At 50.9% G+C, this 27,965-nt stretch overlaps 1 protein-coding gene across 4 annotated transcripts in view; it reads left to right on the top strand.

Moving 5' to 3' along the window:
* Window positions 1-666: 666 nt before the first annotated feature.
* Window positions 667-27,965, top strand: part of PSD2 (pleckstrin and Sec7 domain containing 2) — a 67,443-nt gene continuing 40,144 nt past the window's right edge. For 3 of the 4 annotated variants that reach the window (XR_012589489.1, XM_074604117.1, XM_074604116.1), the window contains exons 1-3: window positions 667-888; window positions 22,947-23,058; window positions 24,618-25,194. Coding sequence is in view for 3 of the 4 variants with exons in the window: in XM_074604117.1 (XP_074460218.1) it covers window positions 24,683-25,194 (512 nt within the window). In the remaining variant the exon portion in view is untranslated. Of the gene's footprint in view, window positions 889-4,514; window positions 4,608-22,946; window positions 23,059-24,617; window positions 25,195-27,965 lie in introns of all 4 variants that reach the window. The other variant, XM_074604115.1, reaches the window with a different exon arrangement.

Here is a 27,965-nt window from a genome sequence, read left to right as displayed (position 1 = left end):
GACACATCAGCCTTGCCAAAAAAGGTCTCAGGGACAGTGAGCGGGTGCGTGGTCTGGCCTGCCGTGGTGGGGTTGGCTCTGGAGCAAGCTCGGCAGGCAGGCACACGAGCAGCTCCACTGCTGAAGGCCAGCAGGGCTCTTCATCCATGGGGTGGGATGTGATGGGATGGGATGGGGTGGGATGAGACTGGAGCAGGTGGGAGTGCCCAGAGGCACGGAGTAAGCTGACCTGCAGCGCTGGGGTCCGCACTGGGGTGGGTCCGTGTGGCATTTCCAGTGCTGTATGGAAGTGCATCAGTTGTTAAGGACAGTGTGGGTATCTGGCAGGATTTCAACCCAAAACTCCAAGCCAGCCTGAAGGACAGTGATTTGCTGGCCGTAAGCAGACCTGTCCCCCAGCAGCACTTTGTGGGTGCATGTGGGGGGACAAGCCCCAGCGCCCCTGGGGATATTATTGGCGGCTCCTGTGCAGCCCGAGTGGCGAGCATCGCCTCCCAGCCGAGCGCCAGGTCTGCTCCTTGCCGTGAGCTCCGCCGGGGGCTTCGCCAGCAAGGGCTTTATTCCATCCTTTCACTGGGTCCATTCACCACTGCTCCCTGCCTCCTCCCCCTCTTCCCGTCCCCTCCCACCCTGCCTGCTGGATCCCCAGCAGTCTCTTGACACCTTGGGGGGAGGCTGGGAGGTGTAACCATCGCCAGCAAGAGAGAGGGCGAGCAGGAGGGAAGGGGGAAGGAAGCCAGTAACGGGGAGGTCTAGGAAGGTGGCAGAGGGGGAGGGACGGGGCCACTCCTCTGTCGGTGGGGCTGCAGATTATTTTGCATGGATTGTTGAAGAGAAAAGGGAGCTGCATCTGTGAAGGGACCAAAAAATAAACAGCTCATTGCTCGGGTAAGTGCAAACGTGAGCTCCCCTGCTCTCATTGTCTGATGTGCGGTACATTGATCCCCCATCCTATTTTGCTTAGTTATACCGCTTTTGATTCTTATTAGGATTATTTGATGCATCAGCTGTATGCTTCAGTTGCTGGAGACTGAATCTCCCTGATACGTGTGTGTGTGTGTGTGTGTGTGTGTGTGTGCATGCGCGTGCATGTGGAAAGATGCCCATTCTCTGAATAGACGTTGACACATTTTTCCAGCTCTCAGTGTGGTGTCTCATTTGAGACCTTATACTACAGCATGCCGTACACACACACGCACACACACACACACAAACACAAATGGTCTTTGCTGTTATGGATTTTAAAATTTGCTCATCCACGCAATCATTGAAATAGCAAGACTGGTCGGCGGCTGAAAATTAAAGGTGGGGGGCTCTTAAAGCACAGTCCTCATTGGTAGGGGGCTACTTTTCTTTATCCGGAGCCTGACATATTCAGTATTATGTTTTATAACAAAGCTACATTTAAAGATCAATTCGGCAGTGGTTATTGCATCCAAATTACATGGTTGTCATGGAGATGGTACAGAGAAGCTGAAGTGATATGACTGCATCTGGACTGGAGTGGGGCTTCGCTGCCGAGTGAGAGGCTGCCTTGCCTCCTGTGTCTTTTTGTCTGTGCCAGGTTACAATTTCTTTTAATCTTGAATGAAGCAGTACTGTATTAGAGGACTTAGAGGTCGAGCTGCTGTGAAGGGTGTGTGTTGCCCCTGTTCAGCGCCGTGTTATTATCGTAATTGTCATATTAGCATCTGTATCTCCCTGAATTTCTTCTACAAGTCTGGGGAGGAGGAAGGTGTGAGAAGGACAGGTAGTTTTCAGAGCACAGCTAGGGCTGGGAGTACTTTCTAAAAAGACACCTGCCATGCCCACACTTCCCTGCTGGCTCATGCATCTGGGGGGACAAAAGGGAAAGGATTCTCCGATTTTAGCCATGTTTATCTTCCATTTTCCTGCCTTAAGTTTGAGGATACAAGGAGCCAGTCACCTGCTCATCGCTGTATCAGGGGAATGGCGTTTGGTTTTTGTTATTATGTTTGTTTCCTTTGCAACTGGTAATATGAATGTGTTGGCAGTTGGGAAAGAAAATCCATAATTTATGAGAATGAAATTTTCCTGCCTAAGGCTAGCTAGAATACAAAGAGTGTATCTGTGGGAAGGGCATGTTATATGTTACAGATGTGTATTTCTCTCGTGGCTGGGAGTAAATCACACTATTGTGCTCATCTTCATTATTTTGGGTGTTAGGCTGGCTTTAGTCAATATTTAATCTGAGCTCATTGTGTGCTCACACAATAAACGTGCAATTTGGAGCCTAACTTTACATCTATAAAATGCTTTGGGGATGCATGTGGCATTGTCTCCATAAATGCAATTTCACCCTTTTCTGTAAGACCAAGCCTATTGTGGGGATGTAAATACAGTAAAAGGCATTGGTGGAAACAAGCCCATCAGAATGGCACTGTTTCTCTAATTGTATCACTAAACATAAGAGAGAATTAATTACTAGGATAAACAGAGCTTTGTAGCTCTTGGATCAGGATAGTATTTGCATGGAGTTCCAGGCCTGCATTATAGTAGCTAGTATTATGGCTTAAATTCCCCCCATGCCAGTAGATAATGTTTTCAGCCAGGAGTGTGGCACATTATCATTAGCTATTTTTGTATTAAAAATATGATAAATCCCCATGTCCTTGTCAAATTGTCCATTGCAACTGCTCCAAAGTGTGTGATTCAGCCAGGATTTTCTTTAACGTGATTTTTCCCTGTACAAGTCCAAGCAAACAATGGATAAAGTGCGAAAGTGGGTGGCCGAGCCCAGAGGGGAAGTCAGAGAGATGACTGATTCACAAAATGGATGGTTCTCATTTTGTCTCTTCTTTCCCCCTAAAAGTTAGGCACAAGTGGTGTTGAAGTGGGTGGTTTTCCCTGGAGATCCCCTTGGATCCATGAGGTTGGAAGTCAAGTAGTTCTGAATTAATACTGAGTTTCCTCCTTTCTCAGCGTGTTATCGCTCTTCAGTCCACCCTAGGACATGGCTGTATTATTCTCTGGGGAAACTGAGGCTTGGCATGCTCACGTGAGTTTGCCAAGGTGACAGAAGCAGCAGCACTGAGCAGAGGACGCAGGAGCTCTGCCAGCAAACCCCTCTCTCTGACCACCAGGCCAGTTCCGTATGCAGACGGTGTGGTCCCGTTTGTAGGTGCAGTGGGAGGGTGGTGGTGATGGGAAGCAGTACTGGTCCATAGAGACTGGGTGAATGGAGTAAGGGTGCTCTTTGCTGAGGCCACTCATTGGAGAAGCACAGTGGGTTGCAAGAGGGAGTCGAGCAGTTTTACACCAGCTTCTGAGGTGTCCAAGATGATGACATGCTTTTCTGACCCTACCTACAGGGTAACTGAAATGAAGCCCCCTCTGATGTCCTCATTATGTGACCCATCACATGGCTCTCCACATGGAGTTGAATACTTAGCGCTTGGCAGGAGGTATCTGCCTTATTTCTCTTTATGGTTGCATCCAGCTCTGAGTGAGATGCCTTTACAGGTGTCTTGGCTTTCTACTCTCCTCACTGGTGCTGGCCACAGCTCATCTCCCATGCTGCAATACCCTGTATTGCTCTTCTTGACTTCAACCTATGCCCCCATCCCTTCTCTTCCCTTCATCCCATCATCCAACACCTTTTTGTTCCCTTCCTCCGTGGGTTTTTCCACTGATGAAGATCCCTCCATCCAGCATTGCCAGAAGCTTCAGCCCATGCCATGACTTGGATGTGCTACACCTGCTGTGAGACACAAATCACTGAGTATGTCAGGCCACCACGCTAAAGGGACTGATGTGAAAAGTCTCCTTTGAAGTCTGGAGTGCCTTCCCCATCTGTGGATTTGCCCCTGTGGTGTCAGTGGTTCTGGAGCTGGTGCTTGTTGCCAGAGGGAAATGGAAAGGACTGCTCAGCTCAGACATCTGTGTGTGTGGCCCTGCTGACTTGCACAGTTTGATGGCATTGCCAGAAGGATGCTCTTTGGGCTGGGAGGGAGCTGTTGCTACTGCCACCAAAGTGCTCGCTATGGGCAGAGTGATTCCTGCTGAGGGAAAAGCCTGCTTGAAGGTTGCATGTATGTGGTCACTGGAGTGGATGATCTGCTTCTGTAAATGGCCACATTTCTTGAAGTTGCTGGTTGCTCTGCTGGTTGACAAAGTTTCTGCTGTGGAGACATCTCCTTGCCAGGTTTGCTGAGGATGAAAACGTCCTCCTCACCCTCTCGGCAGGGAAATGCCTTTCCCAGGGATGTGCTAGGACAGGGCCCATGTGAGGCTCAGTGCATCCAGGCTCTCAGTGGTCAGATGGGTCCAAAGGCGTGATACCTTCCGCACATGAGCCTCATGATGCTTTTCTGTGGTGGTTATGGTGCGGGAATCATAGGTGAGAGGGACGGGGTCAGTTCTGACTCCCTCCCTCATTTCCTCTGTGACTCTGGGGAGGTGGCTGCCAGGCTGGGCTTACCAGTGGAGTGTCACTTGTCCAACCTGGACACCTCACCCTTCATCCTCACTGTTCTCCCTTTGTCTTCCCGCAGGAGCTCCAGGAAGCGAATGGCTGAGATGCTCAGGGAGGTCCATAATCTGGCTTTCCTGACCCTGGGCAGCACCTAGTTCTGCTCAAGTCCCAGGTAGGGATACTAGTGATTCCTTCTTTAGAGCAAACGCTGCTCCTGTCACTGGAGCAGCCCGAGTGCTCCCTCACTTGCACCAGGCAGGGCAACAGAGCATAAGGAGCTGCAGGCAGCCTGAGCAGAGATGGTGCGGCTGAGCCCGAGCCCCTTCTTGTGCTCTCCATGCTTTTTCTGGGTTCTAGGCTTCAGCCTGGCACTGGACGCACGGTTTGTCACCTTTCTCTTCACCACCATTGCTTATATGTCCTCCACTCCTTTCTTTTCCTCCTTCTCGTTGCACCACGTCCTTCCCTCATGGTTTTTCAGCTCTGCGGTACATCGTGGAGGGTCTGGCTGGTGGCTGTGGAGGAGGCAGGACTGGCAGGTGGCTCAGGCTATCTGCTCTAGGGTTGTTTGGAGCTGATCCCCACGTCCTGGGCAGGAGTCGTGTTTGCACTGGGACCTGGAAAAGGAGACCACACCTGAAGACTTCCTCCCAGTGCCACTCTGAGGGGTCCCATGCAAACTGGTCAGGGTGTCACCTTTGTGGCACCACCAGCTCAGGAAGGCCTTGCACCGTCTCCTCCTAGGTCCTCTTCTTTGACGCATCCTGAATGGCTCCCAACAAAGGTGATGTTTGTGGGATGCCCTGTCATTGCCACCTGCCTTGGGACACTTCATCAGGGCTCAGGGAAGGGGCAAGGTTTCCTTTCAAGCAGGATAGGCACAGGGTTCAGTCCCAGCATTTTCTGCCTTCCTTTACAGCATGGGACATGGTTTGGTTCCTAGGACCATCTCCCAAAGCCCCCGCCCTAGTCTACTGGTTTTGTATCTCCCGCTCTCCAGCTGAGACACAGCATCGCAGGGCCCCTGGTCTCTCCTGAAGCATGCTGTGAATGTGGCAGGGAGCATGCTGGGGACAGGAGCACTCTGTGATCTTCTGGATTAAGTGTTTTCTGGGTCAAGGGAGGTGATTCTACCCCTCTAGTCTGCGCTGGTGAGAACCCACTGTAGTACTGTGTCCAGCTTTGGAGTCCTCAGCACAATAAGGACATGGACCTGTTGGAACAGGTCCAGCGGAGGCCATGAAGATGCTCAGAGGGCTGGAGCACCTCTGCTGTGAGGACAGGCTGAGAGAGTTGGGGTTGTTCAGCCTGGAGAAATGAAGGCTCCAGGGAGACTTTATAGCAGCCTTCTTGTATCTGAAGGGGGCCTACAAGAAAGTTGGAGAGGGACTTTTTACAAGGGCTTGTAGTGATAGGAAGAGGGGTAATGGCTTCAAACTGGAAGACGATAGATTTAGATTGGATATCAGGAAGAAATCTTTCACTATGAAGGTGGTGAGGCACTGGAACAGGTTGCCCAGAGAAGCTGTGGCTGCCCCATCCCTGGAGGGGTTCAAGGCCAGGTTGGACGGGGCTTGGAGCAACTTGGTCTGGTGGGAGGTGTCCCTGCCCAGGGCAGGGGGGTTGGAACCAGATGATCTTTAAGGTCCCTTCCAACCTTAACCATTCTATGATTCTGTGATCTACGACTGAGGGGCTCACAGCTGGATTTGGTGGCTTGTGTGGTCACTTCCCATCCTGTATCCCCCTTCCAGGCGATGGAGCTGAGCTCCTCATCTCTCTGTGGCCTTTCTGTGGCTCTGTGGTGGAGAATTGACAACCCTCCCCACCCCCACTCCCCCACCCCCAAAAGACAAAACCTGCGGGTCTACATTCGTAGGGTAAATCCCAGTGCTGCCCCTTTTTCGGAGGCTGGAGCATGTACCTCTCAGCTCTCCTGATCAGCATAAAGCAAGGAAAACTTACATCAGACCCAGGTGACTTACGTTTTATCAACTGTAGTGAAAAACCCAGAGAAAATGATGTGAGCTGAGCCACTTCTCTAGCTTCTCCTCTCCTGGGTGACACATGTCTCTCTGTTATTTTCTTGATGTGAAAAAACAAATTTGACCCAAATCTTTTTTTCTTTTAAATCCTTAAAAAGTTGCAAGATTGTAGGGAAATGCTGTAATACCAAACCAAATTGAAGGGTTTCAATTTTTGTTTTCTGTATTTGCTTACATGCTCCAAAGTCAAAGCATAAAGCTCAGTTCTTGCAACCTTTTTTTATTTTTTGTTTTTTGGGTTTTTTTACACTTTGGGGATTATTTTTTAAATCCAGCTCTTCAGTGGTTTCAGCACAAGTGCATCACCAATCTAGGTAAGATTTAGCTGACCTAAAATTGCAATTTTCAGCCAATGAACAATTTTTCCAAAAAATTGCACACGGTTCTGGGAAAGAGTCTCATAGAGGTGGAGAGGGAGTTCCCTGTGGTACCTGCCCGCCTCTCTCCAGTACTTGATCCAGAGCTCCAGGGACAGCTCAGAGAAACATAGAATCATAGAATCACAGGGTTGGAAGGGACCTCTGGAGATCACCCAGTCCAACCCCCTGCCAGAGCAGGGTCACCCACAGCAGGTGGCACAGGAACGCGTCCAGGTGGGTTTGGAATGTCTCCAGAGATGGAGACTCCACCACCTCTCTGGGCAGCCTGTGCCAGGGCTCTGCCACCCTCACAGTAAAGAAGTTCCTCCTCATGTTTAGGTGGAACTTCCTATGGTCAAGTTTGTGCCTGTTACCCCTTGTCCTGTCACTGGGCACCACTGAAAAGAGCCTGGCCCCATCCTCCTGACACCCACACTTTCGGTATTTATAAGGGTTGATAAGATCCCCCCTCAGCCGTCTTTTTTCCAGACTGAAGAGACCCAAATCCCTCAGCCTTTCTTCATCAGAGAGGTGTTCCATCCCCTCAGCATCTTGGCAGCCCTTTGCTGTCCCCTCTCCAGCAGTTCCCTGTCCTTCTGGAACTGGGGAGCCCAGAACTGGACACAGCGCTCCAGGTGTGCCCTCCCCAGGGCAGAGCAGAGGGGGAGGATGGCCTCCCTCCACCTGCTGGCCATGCTCTTCTTGATGCCCCCCAGGATGCCATTGGCCTTCTTGGCCACAAGGGCCCATCGCTGGCTCATGGTCATCCTGTTGTCCACCAGGACTCCCAGGTCTCTTTCCACAGAGCTGCTCTCCAGCAGGTCATCCCCAACCTGTCCTGGTGCAGGGGGTTATTCCTCCCCAGGTGTAGCACCCTACACTTGTCCACGCACTGCCTTATACAAAGCAGGACCTGCTGACTGTAGCCTCCTCCACGGCAAGCCCTGGTGCCGCTTGCAGAGGTCTCAGTCCACTCTGTGGATGACCACTTGATGTTGGCTGGTGTTGGACACGTACAGAAGGAGAGGATGGCACCTTCTCCAGTTAACCTGCAGCCTCTCCATGTTGCATGTCCTAAACCAGCATTGTTTCTCCACCACACGTCCTGGCAGTTGGATCATGCAGACTTGGATGAGATCTGCAGTCAGCGTGGCATGAGGCACCAATCCCAACACACACCTTACCTTAGGTGGGGCTCTGCTCCTGCCAGAATCTGCATGTTTGCCTCTCAAAAGGGCTCTGGGTACCCAGACGGTGGAAGTGGATGGGGGTGCTCGGTATTTTGGGCCCTTTCTAGGAACAAAAGCAACCAGCAGCAAAAACCAAGCAGGACACAGGCATGGTGGGAACAGAGATGGTTTCTGTCCAGAAGGGGACACACAATGCAGGGGGATTCTGATAAATTAAAAATTTATATTTGTCTTTTCTAGTACAACAGAAGCTAGGGGAGCAGGGAAGAGGGAAGGGAGAAAGCTTTATTTAATTAGATTATGAGGTCCCAAAGGCTTCAGACTCACAAAAAAAAAAAGAAATTATTTTTGTAATTGAGGATGGGGTTTCTGCCAAGTGCTGCTTTAATGAGTATTTAGGTTTTATGTCATAAGGTAGCAACACCCGGCAAGGGCAGCTATTCGAGTCACCCCTCACTAGAGCCTTGAGCTTGCCGAAGCAGGAGCTGGTTGCCTGCAGCTGGGAGTGTTAACCTGCCTTTCAAGAAAGGGCATCCTTTGTCCTTTCAAGGCTCTTTATGCAGGTCTCTTGGTATTCTCTCACCATTAAAGCTCTCTTCCTTCCCCAGGTCCCAGGAGGCAGCTTTTTCCATTGCAGAGATGGGGAAACTGAGGCAGCAGATAATCATAGGGTTGTTTTTCCTCCCAGAAGGAGAGAGAATTAATTTGCTGCAGCAGCTGGGGCATCCTTTCATGGCTCCTTCCTAGGGGCCAGTGGGATGGGTGAGTGGCACTGCTGGGCCGTGGCCATGCAGAGGGACAGCCTGAGCCCCAAGCCTGGCCCAGCTCTGCTGGCTGCCTTCACCCAGGCAGCAAGCCAGCCACACACATGGCAGCAGACACAGGGTGTCCCTGTCCCACGTCTGGCCTGATTCCTTGAACTGTTTTGGGGTGTGGGGGCTGCTGGGCTGAGAGACCCCCCCAGCCACCCCCGTGACTGGGCTTTGGTGTGCTGGGCTGGGCTGAGATGGGGTGGGGTGGATTGAGGGTCCCAAGCCTGAAGACTTGACTCCACTGGTCTGCAATGTCCTTTGCTCTCCAGCCCTCCAGCTGTGAGCCCCTGCTGCGGTGTGTGCTGGTGGAGCTGGGGGCGGTGGGGCTCACGACACCTGCAGAAGAGCTATTGCTATTGAGAGACTCCTTCTGCAGCCCCCCCCCACTTCATGGTGACCTGACACTTTGCTCTTTCCCACCCTGAGAAATGAAGCCTCCTTTCTCCCAGACCTGCTGCCCCTGCTTGTCTCCTCATTAAACCCGCAGGCTCGTCAGTCGAGGAGCCGGGCAGGAGCTGGGCCACTTGGCCGCTCTCATCTGGGACATCTTGAGCCCAGCAGCAGAGGAGAGGAGGGATCACAACTCTCTTTCAAAACAAAAAAGCAACGCACCTGACTGTCAGACCATCCCTCAGTTTTAAGTTCCATCTAATTAGAAGTTGTTTTGAAAGGATTAAGGCAGGTAATGAGCAGTTTTAATACGCAGCTCGTCCCCTGTCACAGGCAGTACTTGTGAGGTGCTCAGAAGCGCCTGTCTGCAAGGCGCTGAAAGCCTCTGCTAGTCATTTATTAACCCTTTATAAGCTATTTGCAAATGTGCTTTGTAATAAAGCGTGACCTTTTCGTTTGCATCCCCTCCTCCTCCCCTCCGTTGGGTGGTCCTTGATGCTGGCTGTTCCTCGCAGTGTGGTGTATAGGCCACTAGGATGGGCATTATCCCTCACCCCCAAGTCATAAGATTGTCTTTAAAGAAGCAAGAGATCTTTATCCCAAACTTTTGGAGCTGCCTCCTTTTGCTCCTATGAGCTCTGGTATTCTCCAGGTGTCCTCCGCTGTCTTTTCGTTTTTGCGTGAAAGGAGGGGGAGAGTTGGGTGTGGAGATAAGGCATCAGGAAGCTTGGATTTCCCTCGTACACCCGGTGTGAGAGCTGTGATGATGTCAGGAGGAGGCGGCTCGGCATTGTCTGGTGTGAGTGTTGGACCGGAGCTCTCTGGGGACCAGGAGCGAAGCAGCAGCCCCAGGTGAAGTGCAGGAGATTTGGATGTGCAGCATCACAGCAAAATCACAACGTGACAGCAACACCTAAAATGCAGATGTGTTACCATCACTGCCATCAGACCGAGGGAGAAGGCAAGTGGCCACAAAATTATAGCAGCTCCTGGTAGACGTAGGGAATGGTTCTGTAGCAGAAACCTGTGCTTTAATGACCGAGGTGGGTTTTTTTGTAAGCACAAGCAGAATAGTAGGGAATCCACTGCTCTCCAGATAACAGCAAACCGAGTAAACTGTGGTGACACTGTGCCTTTAATTTTGCACGCTATAAAAACCCGAGATTCCCAGTCTCAGCTGCAGAACGTGCAGCTCGCACAGCCGTCTTGGGCTGCGTGTCCCCACAGCGAGCCTCACCGCCACTCCTCTTGTGCCACTACGTCATTGGGTCACCCCATGAACCAGGCTGAACAGCATTCGTCTCCTGAACCTTTATTTCATCTTCACAACGCACCTATTTCTGGCAGGCCACTCGGTCCTCTCTGCGCACCCATGAAGACCCAGGCCAGGATGTAATTCATCAGTTTCCCAAAATCGTTGTCTGACTCCTAAATGTAATGATGTCCAAGGGGCAGGAGAAAAGCCTGGAGAACTCTGTGTTTTGAAAAAGCCCGCTAAGAGGTGAAACGACCTACTGCAGCCTGGTGTGTAGAAACTCTCCCGTTATCTTGTCACAAGACCTAGTGCAGGGTGTCTTGCACATTGGGAGATTAGAAGACCCTCTGAATCCAAGAGCAGGTATGGTTAAAACAGTGCACTGTCCTGATGCAATTATGTCAACCTAATGGTGCTTTTTGCTCTTATAATTCCCTTGTGGAGAAGAAACAGTCTCTCTAAAGCACCTTTACATTCATGGAGGAGCACGAATAGGATGCCTGTTAGAGCTATACTCCTTCATCAGGAAAATCACACTCCTCTTGGCGTGGTTATCCAGCACACCCATTAAGGGCAGATCAAGCCTCTGCACAGGAGCTGCAAAATGGCTACATCAGGTTTTCAGTCGTATTTTCTGGGAAAAATGCTCATTTTTCAAAGCAATTCAGCTTCAACTTTTCTTGCTGCTCAAGACATCCATACTCGGGGAAACCAGTTTTAGAATCATAGAATCATTTAGGTCGGAAAAGACCTTTAAGATCATCCAGTCCAACCATTTTGGTCATGTCGGGGAGTGTTGTTGCTGGGGCCTGTTGCTCCCAGGGTCCTTGAGACAGCAGCCCATCCAAAATGGAGAAACTTACTCAGAAAATCTCACCAATTCTTTTCAAAGCACCTGTTTTCTGAAAAACAAAGCACAGCGATGAGAACCGGATCTGCTTTGAACTGTTCATGGGAAGCAAAAAGAAGACTCGGGGGTTCCTCACTCATTACCTGTGCGGAGAGCAGCGTCCAGAAGCAGCGTTTGCAGCCCAGATGTCGTCAGCGGTGCCGGGCAGGAGGCTCGCTTTCTAAAAATACACGTCTGCGACATAAACATCAGCAGCTGGGGTTGCTGTGGAGGCCTGGCCAGTGAACACCAGAGTGCGATTTTCTCATTGTAACACAGATTTCTGATACAGATCAGATGCAGGCTTTCTGCTGACCCTGAAGGCAGCCTGGGGGCTGAGTTCGGCTGGAAGTGTCTACATTTGGGTGAGATGAATCCCACTCAAAGTGCTTTACCGTGTGTTCAAGCAAGTTCTGGTATAGTGAAGTTCTGACTAGCATCTCCTGTTGCCATGTTAAAGTTAATAATGACTTACCACTTCCTAACAGAGCAGTGAAATCCTGCTTTTTTTTTTTAAAGTGGCTTCATCCCAGTTTGTAAATTCTGGAAATAAGTATGCGACTATCTCTTCAGCCATTTCATTGACTCTCTGCACCCCGCAGACTGCAGTCTGGAAAACTGAGCTAGACAGGCAGCACGTTACTACATAGGTGTGATGGACCAAGTGAAAATGTAGGTGTGCCTCAGGTCTTTCTTCTTGAGTGAAAGATCCTGGGAGAAAGAAGGGAGGGTGGTCACACCACCTGCAGAACATAGACTTTTGACAGCTAACAGTATGAGCATGACTCCAACAGGGAAGAATGATGAACTGTCAGTTCATCACACCTCCTTGGTGCTCTGCAGCCAATAGACAATTTTCAGAAGTTCAGTGGTCATCTGTTTTGTTTGGAAAAGGAGGATATATTTAACCCACACTTCCTTTGTAGGAATGCTTCCTAAAGTTTTGAAAGGGAATTTTTGGTCTAAACCAAAGAGAAAATGGTGTGCTGCAGAACTAGTGAGTTTATAGGTAGAGTATTCACTTGGAAAAGGGTTGATGTTCACTCCTGGTGTGAGAGGAGACTAAGCACTGTCGTGTCTGTTCCTCTGTAGAGGCTCGCTGTCTCCTGTTTCCCTCCCAATGCCTTGATTTGGCCCTGATGACATATTAAAGTCTCTTCATATTAGATCTTATTTTCTCAGGGTTCTCCTTGCAGCTTTATGCCCAAGTAGAGCTGCTAACTTCAGTGGAAATGCCATGTTTTGTGCCCTGACACCCTGTAATATTAGGCAGTGAATTTCCAGCCCTGTTGCCTGTCAGCAAATCTTGGATGAGTTTGTGTTCTCCAGCCAAATAAGTGCATGTCAATCTGATTGGAGTGGGAGAAGTGAGGGAAGATATTCTTCCTTTTCTTCACAGGGATGAAAATAGAAAACCCCCACCTATGTGAGTGTTACCCAACTGTTTCCCTCACAAATGGGCTTGGCGGTCTCACCTTAGGTCCAAAGTGGACACTAGTTGATCCCATTTTAGGCTTTGCTTGCTGAAGTCAGTTGGAGGCCTTCGTCCTCTCTGGGCAATCTTCTGGCCTCCCCCAGCAGTCTTCTCTAGACTTGATGCCTTCTGGGCCTCAAAATCTTCAGCAGTCAAGATATGGACTACCTCGTTGTGGATGCCTTGGTATCAATGCTCTTGGTTTGGAGGCCAGCTGGAAATGCAAGTTGGACAGTTTGACATGGTGGCACCCAGTAGCATCCAAGAGTCTTGAACCAGTTGTCTGTCTACATAGGAGTCTCAAGGACATGGGGACCAAAGTGTTGTACTGCTGTGGCCTGGAAAGTGCAGAGCAGTGTTGGCAAGAGAAAAACCTAACCCTTTAAAGGCCCAGACTGAGCCTCTGGTAGGCAAAACAAGGACTGTTGCGCTCTGCCAAGGGAGCCTAGTTCTCCTCCTCATAAAGAAGAGGCTGAAGGTTATTCCTTTTTCTTTGGAGATGGTCCAGGATGGAAAGGCAGACCTTTGGAGATGTCTGTAAATGCATATAATGACATCCTCAGTGCTGGTTGTTCTCTTCCTTGAAGGAGGATCCTCTCCTTGGTCCTCCAGCTTCCACAGTGTGTATCCCATTCACATTAATGCCATCAGGTTGTTCCTGGTGGTTGCCTACGGATGAAGGACTTGCCAGTTCTTCCTGCATTAATACTGACCTTGCCCTTCACAGAAGAGTGTTATGTAGCCAGGAGGGAGATTTCGTGCTCTCACCAAGTGAGGAGTTATCTGATGTTGCAGGGTGCTGCATGTCAGCTTTGGGCACCAGCAACTGGGTTCAAAACAGCTGTCTCTAATGTCAGCGCCCACAAAAGTCCAATTGCTCTCTTCCAACTTTCCCAAAAGGTTCGGGAGATGCTCAGGAAGACCTTGTTCCCTGCAGTGCTCTCCAGATCACAATGAGCTCCCGAGGAGCCCAAAGCCAATGCCCAGCCACCTCTGCACGTCTCTGTGCATCTGGACTCATGGTGCTGCTGGATTCCATGTCCCTCGGGCTGGAGTCCACTTGTCTTCAAATAGCTTGTCTACCAACTTATTTGGACAGAGCATCTCTGTAAAGATTTAGTGTGTAAGTAGTCCTCTATCAGGAAAGGATTTCTTCTGTATCCCCAAATGGGATTTTTGTTGATGTGTTGGAGTGAAGGGAAGTTTCCCTCCCTCACAAAACTCCAGTTTGTTCCCCAATACAGATCTCCATCACACTGGGCGTTTCTCCTACCCAGCAGGATTGACTTGCCTGCTGCCTCCTGAAATCTTGCTAAGGTCTTGCAGCAACACGTAGCATAGGTTTAGTGTAGATGGCATGGCAGGAGTTTCCTTTTCTGGGGTCTGAGTAAGCTGCAAGCCCTGTTTTTTTTATTTATTTTGGATACTGGGAGAATGTGGGGAGGGAGGATCAAAGCAAAGGGAGGGAAAAAAGGAGGAAGACGACTGTTTCCATTTATGGGTTATAAGAAGCAGTTACAGCTCCCGTGGACTTTTATAGAAGGTAACCCTGACTGTGGGGAAAGCTGGGTTTTAATTAATTCAGTTACAATGCGGCATGGAACTGAGTGCAAAGGCTCCATAAACAGCCCTTTTTTATAATACAACCTACAGACAACCAGGACAGAAGCCCAGTTTACAGCCACCTGAGCTATAAAGCTCCCCCTCAAGAGAAAGTGAGCACCAGAGCAAATAGGCAGAGGTGAGGATGGAGCCAGCTCTGAGCTGAGCTAAGAAACCCTGCTGTTCACAGACAAAGAGGGAAAAGGTTTGTCTGGAAGTACCCTTTAAAAACTCCTGTCTTGAACAACACGTGCTGATTACAAGCTGTTTGTTCTCCACTAACGTAGGGTTTGAGGTACTGGGACCCACCTGCTGCCCACGTAGGCACCCCGCTCTCAAGCTCTTCTCTGAGCTGTGGGACCTGCCTGAAGATGGTGTGCCAGGGCACAGAAAGCCCCTGCTCCTTTTCCCCTGCCTTTGCTCCCGTGCCAGGGAAGAGGTGGTAGGGACCCTTGCACATGCAGGAGTCTTTTGATGTCCCTGTGACCTGCCTTTACAGCTGCAGGCTTTACATCTGCTGCTGCAGGCTCATGGCCTTGAGATCCTGCTGCAAACCACCACCTTGGCCAGATCTGCCTAGTGGAGAGCACCACCTTGGGGAAGCAGGAATGACAGCCCTATGAGAGCTGCCCTTCACCTCCTTCCCCAAGGGTGCAGTGAAAATTTGCCCTCCTTTGCTGTTCCCTCTATGGGGGGTCCTGCTTCTCTCCGAGCCACAGGAGGATTCCTGTGAATCGCAGTGTTTTTCTGCAGGTGGAGCCCGCAGGGAGCCCTGCAAGGCCTCAAAGGGGTTCGAGGCTTGCTCCTTCAGGAGCAGGGATCTAAGGGTCAGACAGACCCCGCTGTCTGCTCTATCACTCATAGGATCTTTGTCCTCCCATAGACAAACCTGGAAGCCCTGCGTGGGGTTTTAAAGGAGCCTATTCCAGGAAGATTACAGAACTAGCATGCTGTCTAGAATAGAGGGGCATGCAGGTCCATGTTCGCCAGTCTCATGGACCTTCCCTCTCAAGCTCACACTTCTCCCGGGGAGCACATAAGCTCACTGTCCTTATGCTTTGGCTCATTTTTTTGTGGAAACTTAAGCAGCTCCTTCCACCTCACCAAGTGATGCTGCAGTCCAGGCTTTCACCTCCATAAGCCTGACTCCGTGACTCTGTTTCCCCTGTGAAAGAAACAGTCAGTTTTGTATGATGCGTGCACAGGGCTAGAGGGAGGCTCAGTGTACAAAGTGCTGTGTAGCCAAAGTGTTAGGACAAGGAAAGGAATAAATGAAAAATACTACGTATATTGTTTTATTTTCCCCCTTTGAGTAACTGCAAACGAGTGCAAACAGGAAAGCTGTTAAGGATTTTAAGACTCAGTTTTATTGTTTTCTGTAAGTGAAAAACTGCCATTGTTTCCCCAAGATGAAGTTTCGCAGGAGTCATTTGGATCTGAATGTGTACTAATTGCTCTGGAGACTCTAATAAAAATTCAAAATAAGGAGCTGTAGGATTTGTGATCAAGAAAAAGTGTGTTCCATGCACAGTGATTTCTGATTACCCAAAGGCTCTTTTTTTAGCATGTAGCTGGTTTATTTTAGTCTGTGGAATATGCTTTATCCACGGCCTCTTTTCTACATTGGAAGTGAAGGATATAGGACCTGCAGTTTAAACTGTCAGTGATGGATGGAAACCACTGGGACAGTATATTGCCCACGAGCAATGACCATCAGTACCCCAGGAGCTCTATAAAGCACCGCACTAGCAGCAGTGAATGCTCATATTTCCTTGTTGAGCCACATTTTCTTTCAGCCCAGGTGAGTGCTGGCATGCAGCGGCATCCAGCCAGGAGAAACTGCCTCTGGCATGGGCAGGCTGGCCCTAGTGACTCCCACAGGTGGCTCCTTGCAGCCTGGTTTGGGGCTCCCAGGGCACTGCACTAGCCCTTGTCCACCCGAAGTCCGTCCCAGACAGCAAGGCTTGGGGATGTGGAGTACACAGACCTGACCCCCATGGTGGGTGTCCAGTCCTTCCTGGCCTGGAGCACATCTCTCATTCCTTCCAGCCCTCCCCTCCCCAGGCACAGAGCAGTGCTCTTCTACCAGGTTTCCAGAAGCAAGAGAACTGCGACGTTGAATGATTTGCCTTGTCTCAGAAAGGCTGTTGCAAATGAGGGAACTGAAGGATGGGATGGGTTTCTCTAGTCACAAGCTGAGACTGCAACCAACTGCCAGTATCCCTCTTAAACTACCCCAGTCAGATGGATCCCATCTGGATTTTCAGGGGGAAGGGCACCTCCAAGGACCCTGGAATGGGACATAGCCCCACCTGAACTGGGACACTGTGTGGGCTATGAGCAGTTGCACACATCAGCTCTTAGTTGTTACACAGGATGGGTAATGTAGTCATAGATTCCCTCCACTAGATGTTGGAGGACCTCTTCTGGTAGGTCCAGCAGGTGCTGGGAGCACAGGGAAGGGCTTTACAGAGTAATGTCGAAGGTAGCATGGTCAGAGGAACAGTAAGGCAAGAACAGAGCGGAGAACTATTGTGTCCCTCAAGCTCTGCCCACTTTCCTCTTTATCCTGCCTTGAAATAGCACCTTTGAAATAATCAGCCAAGACCCCAGCCCAGTCCTGCTCCTGAGACCCTGATCTTCAGCAGAGATGTCGCAGGTGAGCTACAGCTTGGTGTCATCAGGGAGGGAGTCATGTACAGAACAGAGGGCATCGGTTTGGTGCTGTATAAATCTCTGGTGTGCCCACGTCTTGAGTTCACCATGTAGTGCTGTTTTCCTCATCTCCAGACTGTAATAGAGTTAGAGAAAATCCAGAGAAAGGTAGTCAAAAGGCTCCAGGGCATGGAGAACCTGTCTTATGAGAACAGGGTAAAAAGGCAGGGACTGCAATCTGGAGAGGGCAGGCTGAGAGGTGATAGGATTGAGATCTTCAAAATTATATAAAAACAAGCCTCCAGTCCATGGGAGAAATAAATGAGGATTTTCACAATGAGAATGGTAAAATCTTTTTATTTTCAGCTGAGTTGAAAGGGCAGAGGTCAAAGCAGAGACGTAAGAGCGAGGAGATGTACTTCGAAAGGAAGAACTATGGCTATGATGGAGATGCCCATCATAGCATCTATGATGCCCATGCACACACCCTCTGCCCAGGGTAATGCCTTGCACCTGCATTTTGTAAATTCATTGGTGAGTTGGATCATAAAAGCACATCCATTCCCGTTCATCAGCAACATTGTGGGTGGGATCAACCGCACGTAGATAAAATAGCGATATGGCACGTTTCGTTCCTGATCAAATGGGATGGGAACTCGGACCATGTGGTTTATCAGAGCAGAGGCTGCTACTGTAGGTGCTTTAGCCCAAGGAGCTCAAGGGCTCTCTCCAACAAGAGTGACCAAGGGAATTTTTAAGCTCTTATAAAACCCAATCCAGATGCCCATAAAACAGATTCGATTCATTAGTGTTTCCCTCTCTAAGAAAAGCGAAATGTGATCGTAGCAGACTGGTGGTAAGGCAGTCGGGGACAAGGCCCAGCTGTAGCTGTATGTGTCTGTACGGCACGGTTTGCATCAAGGAAAAGGGCCAAGCAGGAAACATCTGCCTGTCGCGTCTTTCTGAATTCTGCTGAAGAACTCTTCCCACCATGAAAGCCGATGCTTAAAATTGCTTTTCACTTTGCAAAAAGAGGATGGAAGGTGTCTTTCAGAAACCAACGTATTGAGGAATCTGTGGCTGTTTTGCAAGGGCCTGGGAAAGGGTCCTGGAGACCACACAGTGCTCCACAGAGAGCACTGCAGAAGTCTGCAGTTCATGGTGGTCAGCAAATGAGGTGTGAGGGGGCTGCCTTCCACCCCGAGGACGAAAATAACTTAGAAAGAGCAGGATTAATGGTTCCTGACGTGGTTGGCTAAGTACACGGGACTGGGGGCCACTCAGAGGATGGAGATTCTGAGGTGGTCCTCATTGGGTATGTCTATGCTGTATTCACATTGCACTGAGTGAATCCCATCCGGGGGGGGTTTCTCAGGTTGAAGAGCCTGTCCCCCAGCCTCCGCCTGCAGCGTCATGAGGCAGAACTGAGCCTGGTCTGGAGTACCTGCAGGCTTTGGTACGGGCTGAGGACTGACTGCCGCAGTAGCTGCTCTGCTGAAAATCACCATGTCGGCAGTGTACGATGCAGGTCAAGTGCGTACAGGGCTGTGTTAGCAAGGGCGAAGCCAGCAGCTTATGTCAGGAGAGTCTTCCCCTCTATCCAGGGCTCCTGAGACCACATCTGGGCATCAAGTCTTGTACTGGACCTCCAAGTACAAGAAATTCACAAACTGAAGCTGGTCATGGGATTATATGTGCCTCCAGGTGTCAGCATGAGCCAAGGGGTGTGTGGCACCTGAGTGGCAGCACAGACATCTTCCGTCTTTCCATTCATGACAGCCTTAACCTCCATACACCAGGACAAGGTGTGGGCCAAGCTGCCGCTGTGTCCCCCAGCCTGCTTGGAGCACACTCACAGGAACTGACTCGTCCCTATTAGGACCAGGACCTCCCAACACCACTTCCGGGCACCGCCACCACCGTAGACCTGGCTGGAGTACGGTGATGTTCTGAGTGAGGCCTTCTGCTATTTTGCTGAAAGACACAGAAGGACTAATCCTGCTCTGTCCTGCATCTTCCAAACTTACAGGCAGGTGCAAGGTTCCAGTGCCCTCCTTCCCCTAGGGTCTGCACCCCAGCATATCTCAGTGCATGGCAGCGTGCCATGTCGTCGTTTCCCCTTCCTAACACCCCCTCTCCCTTTCTGATCTTGACTCTGAGGTTGTCAGAGGAGCACAGGATCTGCTCACTTTCTCCTTCACCTCCAGCACCGTGGAAGCCATATCAGAACGCACCCTTCTCATCCGTGTCATCCCTGTGCCTCCTGCTCGCCCCCTGGACACCGTTGCAGTGCCAGGGTGAGGACAGAGCCCTCACAAAGGAGCTGCTGCCGCGTCTCCACCAGGCCCGAGGGAACAGGGTGAGGAGCAGCGAGGCAAAGCAAGCCTGCAGCACGAAGCAACCCAGCTCGGCCTGAGCTTGAGGAAAAGCTCATGCTCGACTAAACAGCAGGATTCTTCACCAAGCCTTCCTGTGTTGCAGCAGCCAAGCGGTTACACAAAACTGAAGTGGGAGCCTTTCCAGTTCCTAACACAGGGAAGAAAATTAAAAATAAATCATTTGCGACCAGCCATTCAGCTTCAACAAAAGCTGGGAGACTTCCAGAGCCGGTCCCTGAAAGAACTGCTGTGTGGTTTCCAACCCCTCACACAATCAGGGCAAACTTTTCTGCATCTCTGCCCAGCCTCTTCAAGACCGGTGCTTTCCTGCAGTGGATGCCAGCCCAGCTTCACTGGCCCCACTGCAAACCCAGCCATCATCCCACAAGAGATGATGGGGCATTTCTGCTCTCCTTCTCCCTCTAACCAACCCTGCCCCGTCTTCTCATGGTCTAGGGGCCACACAGGACCCTGGGCGCAGAGTGGGGCTGGAACAGACAAGTTGGTGGCTGTCCTGCATCGCTATCCTGTGGCACTGGGCATCACTGGGAACATGACGCTTGATGGACTGGTGTTGCCAGGATTCTGACAAAGGAAGCTACTAGCAGTTAGCTTGCTTGGATCTGGCCTGCAAGAAAGGGCAGCATTAGAGGGCCACAGGGGATGGGATCCTCTGTCCCTTCTGCCTCTCTCCCATCTTGCGGTGAAAGCACCAAGCCCCAGCACTGGGGAGGAGATGGAAAGGCTACGGTTAGCACTGGATCATGGATGCCTTGGCTTCCCTTAGCCTTTCCTAAAGCAGTAACAGCCTCTTTCCAGCATGAATACATGTTCTTCTGCTTATGAGCGCCTTACAGACCTGGTCTGGTTCAAATCGTGGGACTGAAGCTTAACAAATGGCTACAACTCAGCAGGGCCACATTAGCCATCGGTGTGAACAGTCCTGGCCAGGACAGCCTTGTCCTTGATAAGACTAGGGGTAACGGCCTTAACCTGGAAGAGGGGAGATTTAGATTAGATATAAGGAAGAACTTCTTCACTATGAGGGTGGTGAGGCACTGGAACATATTTCCCAGAGAAGCTGTGGATGCCCCATCCCTGGAGGTGTTCAAGGCCAGGTTAGATGAGCCTTTGAGCAACCTGGTCTACTGGAAGTTGTCCCTGCCCATGGCAGGGGGTTGGAACTAGATGATCTTCCAACCCAAACCATTCTATGATTCTATGATTCTGTGATTCTATGACATACGCCGGGTCATTCTCTTTTCTTGCCAGACCCCTTTTTTGTATGCTAACCCATGTTAATTTTGTTGGAGGCTGGGAGCAGTGAATGTGCATGGGATGCCCACCCTACCCACAGGACCTAGGGAAGCAGCAGTCACTTGAGAGGATGTCTGAGCCTGCAGAAAGGGCAGGACTTAAGTGTGTGTGAAAATCCTGGTGGGAACCCAGATAACACCTTCCAGCCCTTACCTGTGCTGGAGAGCCCTTTGCAAAGCAGAAACAAAAAGAAATAAGCTGGGACATGGGGAACATCAGCCTGTGGTCCAACTCAGCCTCCTGGCTGCCAGGCTGTACTGCTTTGGGGCAATGGAAAGAAGGCCCAGAGAGGGACCTCTGAATAGCAGCCCCACCCCACCCCTTCCCCCACTGCTGCAATGTGTCCTCTCCCAAAGGCCTGGTTGAAGCTGTGGCTGCTTTGGGCCAGAGGCTGAGCTGCAACTTGGTGCTTTCTCAGAGCTTAACAGAAAGGCGTTAAGAGCCTGTCTTTGGACTATGTCCAGCATTGGTAACCTCCCAGATATTTGCTGGAGGCAGACGTGGACAGTTGCAACCAGCTGCTCTACCCTTGGTTGTCTTCGAGTCCAAGTTGTAGCATCACAGCCTGCTCCTCTTCCCTTTGCCCATGTACCTACCCCACACAGGTGGGAAAGGTTGCAGTTCACAGATGACCCCTACCACATATGGCTGTCTCATGGGGTTGTAGAGAGGGAGAGACCCTCTGCAGCTAACGTGGGACACGCTGGCCAGGCTGCATGGTGGACTGTGGCAGGAGTCAGTTGCATGACTTCAGTACAAAGCATCACTGTCAACAGCTGGGAAGAGAGCCACAGCCCAACCTGCCATTCCTCTGGAGCTTCCAGGAAGCCTCAGCCACCCATAACCTGGGTGTGCTTCAAGCCACTGTCACCACAAGCATAAATTCAGTAGCTAGTGACTCGTTGGGTAATTTGTCACGGGTTGATATATGCTCAGCTTGCCTGCAGACTTCAGGGGCTCCTGACAGCCTCCATCCATGTGTGTGCAATGGAGTATGGATCCAACAAGAGACATACAAATCTCAGAGGGGTCAGGAGGATGCGAGAGGCCTCGATCTCTCCTCCTGGTGCTGCTCAGACTGGTACACTGGAAGCTGGGAGCTGGTGGTCTTCCTGGATCAGCAAGAGTCTTTGCACATGCCCTCCCAGGGCTTCCGCAGCAGGAGCCCAGGCCAAGAAAGAGCATACCTAAGAGTTTAACTATTGACTTCAGACCGTAAACATCCCAGTTAGACTTCACAGAGGGTAAAACAGAGTAGGCATGATGTGGTAGTTTATACATAATAACAGAAATTTTAAATTTTTTTTATATTAATAACATAAGTTGGTTAAAGTTAGGAGGGATGGACGGGACATCGTGCTTACTAAGGTTTGCCAACATTTCTTACTCAGGCCTGTCTTCTAACCACATTTAGCTTCCTGTTTTCTGGTTACATATAGCTGTGCCAAGCTTTAGCTATTTGACTGGAATTTAGCTTGGGTGGTGTCTGGTTCCTATTGGAGTTTTTGGATGGGTGGAAGGGAGGTAGGGAATTTCAGCCCAAACCCTTTGGCTGGTTTTAAAAAATTGGACTCAAAAAAAGCCGCATTATTCATCTCATGTTAAGCAAAAGGCCAGCAAAGCTTTGCTGGAAAGGTTCCTCCAAAGATTTGAGCGTTGGGTCTGTGTTGCATGTCTGTATCATGTCTTCACTATGGGAAAGTCAAAATTTGGCCCATGTTAGGTTTTCAGTATTACTTGAGATTACAGTGTGGTCATGTTCAGGAGAGTCTTGGTGGTTTTGCAGGTAACTTCCTTGAAGGTGCTGCGTTGGCATCTTGGCCCTGCTTGGCACAGCTTGGCCCTGCTCTCTGTGCATGGGAAGACCGAGCGCCTGGGACTGATTTTCTGTCCTGGGTTTGGTGGGAAAGGGATTTGCAGGTCTTTTCTCTTCATTTGGGATGGCAGAAGAACAAGCAAGAGGAGTCTTGGCCCACATGTGCAAACCCGAGGACTGTCCCAGGGGCTTGTTTTGACCTCCCATGGGAGGGCTCATCTCCTGTGGGTGGGATGCTGGGCCACAGGAGGCTGATGTGCTGGCATCCCGGGAAGACCAGTGGGGTTCTCTCTGGCCTGTGTCTCACTTTCTCTGGTCCCTTGTTACAGGTGGGGATCAGGCGTCTGTCGGAAGTACCTGGCTGCGCCTAGTGCCGTAGGTGCGGGGATGCTGCGCGCTCTGTGACAGCGGGGGATGCACACGGATGCACCTGGAGAAGAGGTAAAACTGCCAGCATTGCCGTGAGGAGGGACCTGCCCCATCTCATGACCGCAGCTTGTGGCATGGGGTTCCCCTCAGGATCTGATCTGCTCAGTCAACAGCTCAGCACATACCTGTGTGGATACCCAGGCCACAGAGGAGTGTTTGGGGTCGAATCCCACCTCCTCCCTTGCTCCTTGCCCAGGTGCAGAGGAATCAGCAGCAGCAGGGGGGAGGCTGCGGGCATCTCCATGACCTCCACAAGGTGAGGGGTTGTAAGAGCAGAGGGAGCTGCAGCCCAGCACCTCTTGTTACCAAGAACTAGTAGAGGCCTGCCTTAGGCAAACAATTAATGATTTTACTGCTAACGACGGTTGCAGATCAGCAAGTCAGAGCACCCAGAGCCCATTGGTGACATCTGTACACCCTCACGGCTTCTCAGAGGTGGTGTATAACCCCTGGTTTACAGAGAGGGAAGCTGAGGCAGGGAGCTTAAATGATCTGCTTGAGACGTGAGGTAGGAACGGAATTAGGGGGAGAACCCAGGGGTCCCATCTGCCTGCTGTAATTGATTAGCCAGGCTTCCCGTGCAGGTGAAGACAAATATTGCTTTAAAACAAAATCAGCTGTCATCATGCCTCGGCCTGAGCCCCATACAAAAAAATCCTGCTTCCAGAAGAGATCATTTCTGGTGGCACCACACGGTCGCTTGACCACAGCTGCAGGCGTTACAATGGAGAAAAGCTTGCAAAGAACTGTGAGTCTATGGCCCATGGTTCAGAACGGCGCTTGCAAGACCGGCAGACCTTGCATCGATAGATAGGCCTGTTCACCAATGGGGTGCCTTTTTTATCCAAAAGCCACTTGTCTCATTTGATGCAACACAGCGTCCTTCCCTTGCGCTACAGAGAGAGCATCTCAGGGTATATTCAATAAAGATGCTTTTGCCAGAGTCTTAGCTGGCAACTTATTACACCCTTCAGTAGTACTTGTGTGTCAGGAAAAGTGTCACTCTGGCAGGCAAGGAGCTCTGCAGATATGCGAAGTCAGCAGGGAGAATCACACAGGTTGGCATATCGGAAATGCTTAGAAGTGCTCTAAAATAATTCACACTTATCTCCTATTTCCCCTATTTCTCCTATTTCTGGCAGGCAGGGAGTACTTGGCAATAGCACCCCGGTAGCCAGACTGGGAAAAGCAGCCGTGCCACGTTCCTGTCCCCAGCCCTGGGCAACTGCCTGCCACAGATGGGGTGCCAACAGCCTGCATGGTCAGGGCTGGGGCTGTCTGGGGGTTATGAGAGGAGCAGGAGAAGGTGGGTGCCCAGGTCCCTAATGGCTCAGGACCACAACAGCAGATTTTCCTCTCCAGATCTGGAGATCTCTCGCTGTGCTGGGTAATGAGTCTTTGCAAAAGCAGCAAACCCCAGTATGGTCCTTCCCTGCTTTTATATTGAGGGGTCGAGAGGGGTGGGGGACATTTTCCTGTGCTCTGCTTCAAACTGTTGCCCTTCTGAGCTGCTATCAACAGGTCTGCGCCTTTCTGACAGCCCTCGGAACATGGTTTCTTTTCTATTGTAGGTAGTTCTTGAGCCTGAGCTGAGCCCAGGGAGGGAGCCTGTAAGCACTGGGACAACAAGCGGAATATGAGCGAGAGCAGCCACTTCCCATGCTCTGCCGCAGACAGCCAAGAGCTGCATTTCTCGGGCTCACAGCCGGCCGCGCTGGCCTGCAGCGATGGGGACGAGCAGCTCAGCCAGCCTCCGGAGCCTGCCAGCGGGAGAGCCAGCCCCCGGGACGACGCTCAGCCCTCCCCGGGAGCAGAGGGGGAGCGTGGGGGCCAGGGGAGCGAACATCTGGAAGCGTCGGCGGAGCTGGGCGAGAGGCAGGGACCAGGGACGGACACCGGCAGCGAGAGCGGCCGTGAGGACAGTCCAGCATTGGCAAACGGCGTGCAGGCAGAGCTGGCGGCGGGGCAGGAGCAGACGGCGCTGCAGCAGCGGGACGGCGACGTGCCCAGCCGGAGCAGCACGGATTCAGGGGAGAGGGGCTCTCCAGCCCAGGAGATACCCAGTGAGGCCCTCAGCAAGGAGCGGTGTCACGGCGTCCTGGGCTCCTCAGAAGCTCTAAGCGCCGATGAGCCTGAGGAGCAGTTCGGGTGAGTGTGAAGCTGTTGTAACGTCGGCTCAGTGCTGGTTTGCCTGTGTTGTTTCTCGAGCCTCCTCGGTTCAAGTTACTCTGCTCCGTGTGTAACTAACTCCTGAGTTTAAAAAGCTGCAGCTGCTCTCATGGCTGACTGTGGCTTTTCACTCTTTTTCTCTCTGGGCTTCTCTCACACTGCTTCTCCCTGTTGCAAATGCAGAAAAGCTGTGATTAGAGACAGTGTCTGCCCAAAGTCACTGAAGCGAACGAGAAGCTTTAGGGACCTCGGGAGCGCTGGGTGCTGGTTGTGCTCACTTCGGGGCGGGGGGGGTCCCACTTGCAAGTTGGAGATTAAGCTGCAGCACTTACGGCAGATTTAACTGAGATAACTTAGGACAAGCACGACAGCCAGAGGACGATAAGGAGCGGGGCTTGTCCAGGAGCCTGGTATGCCCTGGAAGTCTCTGGCAGCATGGCTCACTCGGGCACTCCCTGGGCTAGCAGGCTACAACTTTCCATCCAAAGGACTGTGGATAACAGAGAGCAAGGCACTGAGCTTTGCTCCCTGCTGCACCTGTGGCAGGTGTCACCAGTGCCTGGGTGGCACAGGCAGAGCAGTGAGAGATGGGAGACACGCACATCACCCTGTTCTCAAGTGCCCGAGGCAAACCAGCACGTGTGCAATGCCCCCCGGTCTATGTGTCCTCTGTACTGGCAGCCTGTTTTTACGGGAGAACTCCCCAGGCTGGGGGACACTCACACCGATGCAGTGTCCACATACGATTTTATGCCTCTGCAAGTGCCCAGGCTCCCTGGGGCTCTGCAGGTTGTGGGCTGAGGGGAATTGACTGGTCGCCGGAATGAGGTGGGGGCTTCCCATGCCATCCCTGTGGGATGAGTACGGATGCTTCCCTTTGCCACCAGAAATCATCTAGGGGTCTGCATTGTAGCCAGCTGGTGTTTATGGCTTCGGTGAATCTTATGGCCCTGCCTATGTACCTAGTCTGGCATGGGAGGGACGCTGCAAGCAGGAGGGGGCTGGAGAAGAGCAGCAGAAGTTGTCACAGAGGAGCATGGACTTCTTAAGAGAAGGTGTGAAAGGGACAGGGTGGCCAAGCGGGACCTGTGAATCACCTCCTAGTTTAGTCCTAGTTTAGTCCAGATAAGGCTTCAGGCCGAGCCGTTTGTTCGTAGCGCTGTCTGGAGCGTAGGCAGGAATGTCAGCAGAGCTGGGAAACCACACAGCGTGTGGGCTGGTAACAGGCGTCCCTAATTCATTGCATATCTAGAGTTGAACAGGCTCCCCTGTAAAAAGCTGGTGGTTTGATTTACCCAAGGCCCCCAGCAAGAAGGAGCAGCACTGTTTCAACAAGCATAACTGAAGTTATTGAAGAGGAAGAGCGTCCAGTGCAGGTTGCTGATGTCCTGAGAGGTGGGGGAGTCCACCCCCAGGGAGGTTCCACAAGCACTTTAAGCTATGCAGTCAGGTCTGCAAATCTCTCAGGTTGCAAGGGAATTGTATTTTCTTGTGTGTCTCCCCGGCAGAGATAGCGAGTTCAAGATGAAGCTAAGGGTGGTGAGTGAATGCTGCTACGATTACTGAAACTGCAATTATTTTAATGTACTAGGGCATGATTTGGGAGAAGTGGCCGGCTGAGGATTTGGAGTTGATGGAACCTGACTGGGCTCTGCGTGCACAGCCCATGATCTTATGCTCTAAACATATTCACTTGGATAGCAAAAAAGTCTTTTGGGAAGCTGAATGCACAAGGGATAAGTGACACATTATATTCAAAGGCAGAAGCACAGCTGGAAAACTTCAGGGACACAGCTGAGATCTGGGAAACCACTTACTGCCTAGGATTGGGTTAGTTCGCTGACCTTGAGCTCCTTAGTACTTTGGCCACCTATCTTTAGGCTAAATGGCAGAAACATGTGGGTGGACCAAACACAGCATGGACCTGGTCTTTCCTGACCATAGCTGATTGTCTGTCTGGCTCTCCTAGATCAGTGTGGGTCAGGAGTAACAAAGCTGACAGATCGACTGAGGCACGGAGAAGTCACCGTCATCCTGCATCACCTCTGAGTTTCTCCATTTCTTTCTTTACTCCCCTTCAGTATGTTGCTGTTTCTGTTATGACCCATTCTGGATATGGGAGAACCTGGGGCTTCTTTATCTCTGGCCTAATGTTTTACCGATGAGCAGTCAACTATTCATTCCTGGGAAAAAAATCACTTACCATTTGCATGTTGGTGCTCACATGGTGCATTTTGTCCCTGGATCTTAAAGTACTTTACAAGAAGGGGTTGCTAGGTCTTGTTCTTACCGCCGAACCAATGGAGAATTAGAGGAGAAAAAAGTCATCCAAGGTCATCGACTCCATGGTGGATCTGGAGAAAGAAAGCATGATTGACCCGCTGAAGGTAGATTTGTGCATCTGTGCAGGAACTGGTAGTTAAAAAAATGAAGGAAATAAAGCAAAAGCTTTAGATTTTGTGCTGCAGTTTGCATTAACTGAATCCCTTTTACCCCCTTTCCAGTTTATCCCATGGCATCCATTGGCATGCCGATATACCGTTTGTCAATTATTGTAGGTATGTCGCCTAGACGTCTTTCACCTTCCCAGAAGCCACCAACATTGTCCCTGCGGATCCGGGAGGTTGCAGCTCTGCAGTCAAACTGAGAGCTTCGCCTATGAATGACAGTCTCTGCTTTCAGCCCCAGAAATCATGCAAAAAACCCAAACTTGTTAATAGAGGAATCTCCACCTTTGGCTTGTAGATTCA

Source organism: Larus michahellis, chromosome 11, assembly GCF_964199755.1.
Source record: "Larus michahellis chromosome 11, bLarMic1.1, whole genome shotgun sequence".
NCBI classification, from domain to species: Eukaryota; Metazoa; Chordata; class Aves; order Charadriiformes; family Laridae; genus Larus; species Larus michahellis.
The sequence above is the reverse complement of the archived record's forward strand: the minus strand, read 5'-3'. Positions and strand labels throughout refer to the sequence as shown.